Here is a 9401-nt window from a genome sequence, read left to right as displayed (position 1 = left end):
GTCAGTGGTGAGGGGGGAGTTTTCTGGTCCCTAAGTTGGTTAGTGAGTTCACAAGTGCTCCTTTTATTATTAGGATTCCTATCATAGATAATTACGGTTCTTGTGTATGCACCAATTTTCTTTTGGGTAGTGGAGATAAATATTAAGGACAATATCCAAATTTTGGAAAACTTTTAAAAACTTAGATATGTAAACATAATGCTTCCTGTTTGAAATGGCAGTACGTTGGAACGAATTCAATTTGAACTGATCAAAAGCTTTTGCGTGTTTGACCACAGAACTTGTGTTCCCAATGACAAACACAAGTAACAGTTTCAATCAAGGTCAGCAAACAAACTTAATGAGACTAAAATGTGTGGTGTTTGTAAAGATTTCTATAATTTAAGGATGAGTTTGATTTAAAGGTTAAAAAAAGGTTACGCTTACTGTAGCCGTTCTCATTAGTCATAGGTTTTTGTTCTATAAGTGTATAAAATTTTGATTCAAAGACATTGATTTTAAAAGGAATGAAAACACAAATTTGGGTGATGAGAAGGGTCAAATAAAGTAGCTTCAAAGTAGAAAGCTAGGTAAAATGGAATGAAAAGGAAACGATAAGCATAAAAATGAACTAAATAAAATAAACTAAATATAAACATGAAAATAAAAGTTAACAAAGAGCAGTTAATAAATACCAAAAAGATAAAATAAATAGGAACACAAAAGGACAGAAATGAAAACAGGAATACTGAATTTTTCAACGACTAAGTCTCCATGGCTTAAAAATTGACAGCATGTAATTTAGCATTTTGATAAAACGGATATTTATTCTGGCCGTACCCCTGTTCTAGTGTCACATTGTGCTTGTTGCTGGTCATAGTCAGTTACTAATTTTTTAATGTGAACCAGCTTGTTGTAAAGATACTTGCATCTGTGTTTTTCTGCATTGTAATTGGGGTTGGCCTTCTTCATCTTCTCATACTCTAGGGTGATTTTTTTATTAATATCCTGAAATTCTTTTGAATCTGTTGAAAGCTGCTTCCTTTCTGAATCCAGCTTGATAAACACTTCCGATAAAGTGAGCATCTTGGCATACAAGGCCTGATACTCATCGAAGTCGACTTTGAAGTCTTGCTCGTAGCGCCGCCGCTGCACAGAGTTGACGACCAAGACATAGTCAGCCAGGTAATCCTCGGACAGTGCGGGCCGCTGAGAGCCAAGGGAGATGCCCTTGACTTCCTCATGGCTGCTCGACTTTGCATCTTGACTTTCTTTCACAGGATGTGTCTTCCGTTTCTGCACCCTCTCAGGATTGTGCTTTCGGCCCTTTCCTTGGTCTTCAGCAAATTTACCTTTGTGCTTCTTCTCGGAAATGGCCCCTCTTCTCCCCCTGACCTTGGAATGCTTTGTTGGATGCGCAAGAGGGACTGCTGGCTCCATGTCAGAACAGTTACACCTCTGGGGCTTGAAGATTCTCCTTTTGTGACTAATAGTCTCACCACATGAATCTTGAATCCTGGGTCCTTCTGTTGTGCGAGGACAACCTCGGTGAGGAGGTACTGCAGGCTGAGGAGGGTGAGCTGTGGGAGGGGCAGCTGCAGGCTGCGGCGGAGAGGGACTGGTAGTAGCTACAGAGGGTGGCGAGAGACCCAAAGCAGGTCTTTCACTGCTCTTATTCAAAGCGCCTCGCCACATTGACTGGTCTGTCGTTGCCAGGTGAGATATTCTAATTTTTTTTCTCCTTGAAGGTGACTCGTAAAGTTGGGCCTGGGAAAGACTGACTGTGTTGTCTATACTGCAACCGAAAAGAGATGATGGGGCATCGGTGCCAGTGCCTTTTCTGGACAGCACCATCTCCAGCGACTGCCTGTCTAGCTCGCTGTAACCAGGCCAGTCCCTTTGGAGCTCTTTAAAAACATCATCCTTTAAGCTATAGGAACTGTCATTAGTATTGAAATCAGCTACTTGGTATAGAATTGTTGCAAGGGAATTCTTGTCATGGGGGGGAATGCCATCTTTCTGAAGTCGAACGAGCAGTTCATGTTTCTTATAGTTCTTCAAAGCCAACAAGTGAATCACCCTGTCCCTATACGAGCGCTGGTGCACAGTGTTGGCAACCCTAGATTTTCGAATTGTGTAGGCCGGGTTAATGGGCGCTGTTCTTTTCCTCTCTGGCACGGGATCAGGAGTGGTTTGAGCTGCTTTCCGAATTGGCACCCTTATCCCTGCACGTGGTTTTTGAATCATTTTCTCTGTGTTGCCGGATTCCTCCCTTCCCTGGGCCTTCCCTGCCTGTGCCATGGGGTAAGAACTGCTTGGCTGGCACGCTATGGTGTTATCTAGCATGAAGTGCAGACTGCTGTCCTGGGAGGTACTGTCGCTGGAGATGCTTTGTTGGCTATGGCCTGGATAGTATTCTCCACTCATACCTGGCCACTGAAAGTTAATATTGAACATGGAACTGGGTGAATTGTCCAAGGGGGGGTCAGTAAGCCCTGGGAACCCTTGAAACTGCAGGGAAGTGTGAGGACTGACTATGTTTTCCTGGTATTGGTAATAGTCCGGTGGCTGCAGGGCAGCACCGGTGAGCTGCATGGAGAGCTCAGATTCAGTGCTGCCCAGCCTTGGCTCTGCCCAGTACAGCTCCTCCAACGGCAGCTCTCCATCCTGGTACATCATTCCGCCCACCGCCTCGAAGGCTGCCGTGGGGTCGTATCTGTAAAGATCAAAGTTTAAACTGTGAGACTTGAGACAGAACCAGAACCGGGATTGGCCTTGCCTTTTGTAAAATTAATTCTAACAGGTTTTGTCCCAAGGGCACAAAGGCCTTGCCAGATGGAGACAGAACCGTGGACAGTAGAGGTTTAGCTTTTCTTTGGGAGGAACTGCTAACCCCAAAGGGGAAATGCTGGCCTCTCTCTCCTTTGATAGTGAAACATATTATTTTGTGCTAATGGCATGTAGAAGCCAACATTTCAAAGTTTCTGGTTTCTCTGTCTTGACTTTCTACCCATTGCTAATGAATGGAAGCAATTTCCACCTCCTTTGCTGCCACTTAGGAGTGTCATTCTGCCGTTTTGCCCTCCTGCTTCAGAGGATGCTCAGCAAATCACAGGATTGCTAGGTAAAATTGCCACTGCTAAAAAAATCGTGCAGCAGACTATACTAGGGGTATGCAATTTAATTACAGAGAGTACACAGACTATGAAAAGACCAAAAAATAGAAGGCCTAACTCACTCACCTTTTCTCCTGGCAGTCCCAGTCAATCCTATTCTCAGAAAACTACTTTAAATGATGGTACCACTTTCCACCTTGTCACACAAACTGGAAATCTCAGCAGAATCTTCTTCCTCACATATTTTTCATTAATTTCCCTCTAAAATATCTAGTCAGCCACCAACTTTCTCAGTCATGCAGTAGATACCTGTTATGTGCAGACAGTGTCTAGATACTTGGAGATGCTGTAATGAGCAAAACAGAATCAAAAATTTTGCTCTCTTGATGCCTATAATCCTTTTCTCCCTCCATTAATTGTGTAGATTGATTTTTAAAGAAAGATCTATTTATGCATATAAGAACTGGGGTTCAGGCCAGAGGTGCAGGGGGTGAGAGGACTCACCAGAGACAGAGTGGGGAACAGAACAGGCGGACTGACTGAAATACACTGCTGAGGGGAGCAGCGGGGAGACAGGAGAGGTCTGCTATGCCATGTGGGTCACCTCCCTGGCTGGGGATCAAACTCAAGCTACAGTGGCTGCTCATAGCTTCATAGTGTTGAGACTTAGCCTCTTGTGCCACCAGGGAGGCCCCTTCGTGTAGACTGATTTTAACTCAGTTTGGTACGTGATGATGCCTACAATTCTTGTCAAGTTTTTCTTCATAACATATTAAACCAACCCTTTGCTCTCCCACACCACAGCGATTGTCCTATATTAAGTCAATAACATCCCAGGTATTACACTGTATTCTTCCTAGGTTAGTTTCTTGCCTCCAGTCTTTTTTTGTTCTAAAGCATTTTCTAAGTTATCAACAATGATTCCAATTGTGCTTTACAACAAGTGATGCTTCCTATCACTTAAGGGATGAAATAAATGGAAATATGCTTAACAGTAATCATCAGGGAAATGCAAGTCAAATGCCACAGTGGCACTACCTCACATCTGAGAAAGTAGCATAGTGGGTACTGGGAACTGAGGAGTTAGGGGAAAAGGGGGGTTTTTAAAGACTACAAACTTCCAGTTATAAGATGAACACATTCTTGGGATCTAATGTACAGTAATTATATTTAATAATACTGTATTATATAACTGAAATTTTCTGAGTATGTGTTAAATGGTCTCATCACCGAAAAAGGCAATTAGTAATGTGATACAGGATTAGCTAATGCTATGGTGGTAATTATTTTACAATATATCAAATCAACACATTGTACACCTTAAACTTACACAGTGTCATATATCAATTATATCTCAAAGCATGCAGAAAAAGCAGAAAAAAATTAACTGCTTGGTTTGGCATAAAAGACCCTTTTTATCCTGCTTACAGCTTAGCCTAAAGAATATTTACTACTAAAATTATATCACATGTTTGTTTAATGTAAGTCACACTCGCAAGAATATGAACTTAATGAAGGCTTGGATTCTGCAAGTCTTTTGTACTGTACATTTCCTGTTCCTAGCACAGTGCCTGGCATACACAGTAAGCACTCAATCATGTGTGTTGACTTAATGAACGTGTCAGTGCTCTCTACTTTTAAATCTCATTCATGTTTGGTTCAGCCAGTTCAATTTCTACTCAGCCTTAGAAACCCAGCTCAAGAGTTGCATCATATATAAGATTGCCTCTAGTCAAAACAAATCCTTCCCCTGATTGTAATTCCAGAGCAGTCTGCATTGCCTCTATGAAAAATACTTAGGACATGGGGCATCATAATTACTTATGTGTTCATCTCTGTGATGAAACGCTACATACATGACAAGTACAGTCTACTCAAATTTCACCCTTGCTTCTTGTCCCCAGTAAACACACTCTAGAAGTGGCAGGTGTATAGCAGAGGGCATGCTCTAAATATTTGTAGGAAGCATGAATAATAATAACACCTTGGCCTTTCTCTCAGCAAAGATATGTTACCATCACATCAAGGGGTTATGTTTAGTCTGTTAATGTCAGAGAGGTTTTCTGTTCTAGACTTTTTTCATGTTCCTCTAAACTTCACAGTATATTTGTATCTCAGAGTGAAATCATAGTTACAGAGGATGCAAAATACTTTGAAAAACCAAGGAAGCACTGAAGTATATTCAGCAATATTATGTTCTAATGTATGCACAAATGCTTTGAATCTTCCTGGAGACCTCTGTTAGACACAGAAAGAAGTATATCCTTTAGTATGTTTAACTCTGTACCCTCTAAAGAATAATAAAGAATTTCCAAATAGTTATATTCCCAGCGGAAATAGCAAAATATGTGCCTTAGCAGGAAACTGGAAGGGGACACATTAGGACTGAAGTGTAGAACTATATTAATAGGCAGAAGGCTTGAACAATTTGAAGAAAGATTTCATGATTTCTGAATAGAAAAAGGAATATTGTAAGGACACCTAATGCTAACAGATGACTATATGAATTTAGTATGATTACACTGAAGATGAACAGGAGTTTTGGCTGAAATCTGCCATAACTATTCTAAAAGTCAGCTGTGAGAAGATCTAAGAGCTTCACTAAGGTGACTATTACCCCTACCTGGTATTATATAAACCCCAATAATTCAGAGTGAGGAACTAGTACAAGGAGACATAGCAAGTGAGTGAATGTGAGCAGAAATCTGAGATACAGTCCCAGGGGTTCATAGATGGTGTAAAAGACCATCAGTAATCAAGGTAGAAAGGGTGATCACGCCTTTACCACTCTGATCATTCAAATCTAGCGAATGAGACTTCCAAACCCCAAACTCTGACCAATCCACCGAGCTAGATCAGGAGCCAGCCTGCCCCTTTATCCCAAGTGTCCTTGGATATCTGACAGCCATTCCGTGGCCTGTTTGTTGGCTATGTAATAAAACACAACAGTAACCAATTCAATCTGATTCAAATAACCTTTGCCAGGTATTAAAGCTCTTGGGGGCCTCACCTATCCATTGGTCCTGGTCATCTGCTCATGTGCCTCCTCACTGCCCTGAATTGCCTGTCCTTGTAATTACCCACATTCACAGTCTTAGCTCTATGACATCACAATCCCTTCTGACACTGTCCACCTTCCACCTTAAAGTGAAACTCCCCAAGAATATTACTATCTACAACCCTTTCAAAAGCGACTTGTTTTCTCTGACACTTCATACCTCAGGGTTAGGAAGTAAAAACATTTGTTTTCTTGCTTTCCAGTGATATCATGAGAACAATCAATCATTCATTCACATTCATTATTCTTCTTGGGTGGTACAAACCATCTCGTTATAACCTCATACCAGCGAACTGCTCACTGGTCTATTCTGACATTTGATCACTCTTTTCCCCGAGGGCCTTCAACCATAACTGAGCTTTATTCGATCCCGAAAACGCACTAGTCTCGTTGCCACCTTGGAGACTTCGTGTATGCTGGCCCCATGCTTGCAGTGTTCTTTCTACCAATCCCTTTCTTGTGCCTCCACACACAACTGTCTCTGCTGATGAAGCTCCTCCTTCTTCTCCTCCTCCTAATTCCAATTTTAAATACCCTTAATAGTGTGTCCTTCAGTCAGAGACCCAGCAAGAAACAGATGGCAAATCCAAACAAGGACAATTAAAGGATGACTTAGCTAAGATATTACTTCCAAAAATGTGGACACTTATAGGGAAACATCAAGAGACTGCATGTCCCCAAGCCTGGCGGTAAGGAAGGAGAGAATCGTATGGTAAGCATGGCCTCCCTCTGCCTGCTTGCGTCTTCTCCTTTCCTGATCAGCCTTTTCTTTGAACTATACATTCATACATACACACACATGTATCTCTTCCTCTGGCTCCATGTATGTGTGTGTGTACGCGTGCATGTGTGCAGGAAAGAATTATGTAGTAAGCGTGGGAAGCACAAATGCAGTGACAGATGGGGAAGGGGCAAAACCAGGCTGAGAGGGCCACACAGCAATGGAGCTAGAGGAATGAACAGCTCTCTTTTCCCTCTGCATCTGATCTACGAGTAACCGCACTGGCCAGTCGGAACGGGAAGTCAGAGAACACTCAGTGGGCCACAGATTCAGTGTCTTGCAACAGAGCAAATGTCCACTGACACTCAGAAACAAGTCACTTTTCCCTGTGAGACAGCATTGTAGCACTATTTTCTTTCAGAGAATTAAACCTACACCCAGTTCCTTTCACTATTATCATTAGATTTTAAACTCTTTGAAGGAAGAGTATGGCTTTTATATTTTATATCACCCCAAGTTGTAGCCCATAAGCACAAATGGGCAACAGTCACAATTCTGTGGGTACACGTATGCCAGTAACCGCCATGACACTATAGATTATGCTAATGACATTTAATGACTTTGACAGACAATATTTCCACTAAAATTTGAAAGCACAGACTTGCACATATTATTCTCTGGCTTCCAGTCCACGCTGCTATGAGTCTGTCTGCACTGAGAACAGATATACCTTATTCATCAAGTGACTTTGTGGCGCTGCTAACTTTTTGACTCTGGACTTCATAGCCTTTTTTAATAATCTCTTTGACATTTAAATTTCTTCTTTCAAATTTTCCCATAATCTGCAGCAGTACTTCCTGTGTTTTGTTTGTTCTCAGAATAAAATGAAATAGACTGTAAATCCACAAAATCAACTGGAAATGTCCTCATTAAAATAGCAAGTGGAGTATGATTAATTCAGAATTTCCCTTGTGTAAAGATTTCAAGAGAAGATTCATTCCCTCCTTCCAACATCCCTGAAATTCCTTTGTATTTAATCCTGAAGTCTTGATCCTCCCAAAGACATGTTGTACCTTTCTGTCTGGTTAAGAAGAGAGTGACAAAACTCCAATATCAAGAACTCCTCCCTGCCCCTCACCCCCAGAACCTGAGATAGTAGCCATACTCCTGCCTTCTTCTGATCTCCTCAGTGGCAGTGATCATTTTTTAATTTCTGCCTAAGTAGTTTTGCTCTCCATTGAGAATGAACATAAATACATATGTTTTTCAGATATTACATCTTTACCAGGGTAATAGAGCTATTAAAGAGGTTTAACTTCATCCAGATAATTTTGAAGAGTAGCCATATTTTAAAATTGAAGTCAAACTGAAATTTCCACCCATTGAACTGATTGCTCATGTTGGTGGGGTTTTAGATGCAGTTAGCTGGAACATATTGTATGGAACATTCTAAGAGCAACCTCAAAGAATCAGGGTATGTCTCTTACCTTAAGGATAAACTAGACCACAAAAGTCTGATGGGGTTATTAAAAGAGAGCAATTACTCAGAATCACTCGTAAGTTCCTAGTTTGATTGGTTTTGTAGGTGAATATTATGCCACAAGTCATCTGCTGTCCTATACTCACAGAGAGAGAGAATTTGAAAGGAGTTCAATTCACTTTACCCAACCTCTTCATTTCACAGCTAAAAGAAACTGAGGCCAAGAAAGAAGAAAAGACATACCTAGGGTACAATGTCTGCCAGATCTTGGGTCAACCTACTCCTTCCCTAGTGTTTTTTCCGTTATACCAATGTCCACATTTAGGGCATGGAACAGACAACCCACCAGATAGAGAAGAAAGGTAAAGTCGTAAAATTAAGATGAGGAACTCGAGTTTGTAGTTGGTTCAGAGCATTCAGCATGGAAGGAGATCATTTCAGTCAATACTCCCAACTCCTCACCCTTTGTTTCAAGCCCAGTCGCATGAATGATTTAGTTGCTGTGATACACATACCTGTTTGCACCCATGAGCAGTGAAGTGTAGTAATACCCACTTTGCTATGGCTGGGGTCATCGTAATCACAAAACATTGGGTCAAATAAACATTTACACCATGTCCAATTCTGCCAGTATCAGAAGGATATGGCCATAATTTTTCAGATATGAACTGGAATCATGGGAAAGTTGAACCTAATATGTCTCTAAATGATGTAAATAATTTCTTTCAAATGCAATTCTTTGATGAAATTCTCTGTTGGGAGAGATCACAAACATAATTCCACAAGCAATTTCCATAATCTAAACAAATGACAAGGAGATTAATTAGGAGACACTGGGAAGATTAAAGACACTGACAAAAATTAATTGATTTTGACTTAGCTAATTTGTGACTGGTTAAATCAAATGACAGTTGTTAGAAGCCTCAGATTTCCAACTGAACTAGATATGAATCAGAGAAATTTTAAGTAACAATCATGAAAGAGCTCTTTGACGGAAAACATATAATTCAATACTTTATATAAAGTAGCATAGAAATGTATTTATAT

General features: G+C 40.9%; 1 protein-coding gene across 1 annotated transcript in view; it reads right to left on the bottom strand.

Annotated features, from left to right (window-relative positions):
• Nucleotides 1-804: 804 nt before the first annotated feature.
• LOC311187714 (RNA polymerase II elongation factor ELL2-like) overlaps nt 805-9401 on the bottom strand; it is a gene marked incomplete at both ends in the record, with an annotated part of 51757 nt that continues 43160 nt past the window's right edge. Inside the window, one exon of the mRNA XM_084259038.1 lies at nt 805-2695. Coding sequence (XP_084115164.1) covers nt 805-2695 — 1891 coding nt within the window. The remainder of the gene's footprint in view (nt 2696-9401) is intronic.

The sequence above is a fragment of the Talpa europaea genome (genome assembly GCF_964194135.1).
Source record: "Talpa europaea genome assembly, chromosome: X".
In the NCBI taxonomy this organism is placed as follows: Eukaryota; Metazoa; Chordata; class Mammalia; order Eulipotyphla; family Talpidae; genus Talpa; species Talpa europaea.
Note: the sequence above shows the minus strand (reverse complement) of the source record. Positions and strands in the feature narration are given on the sequence as shown.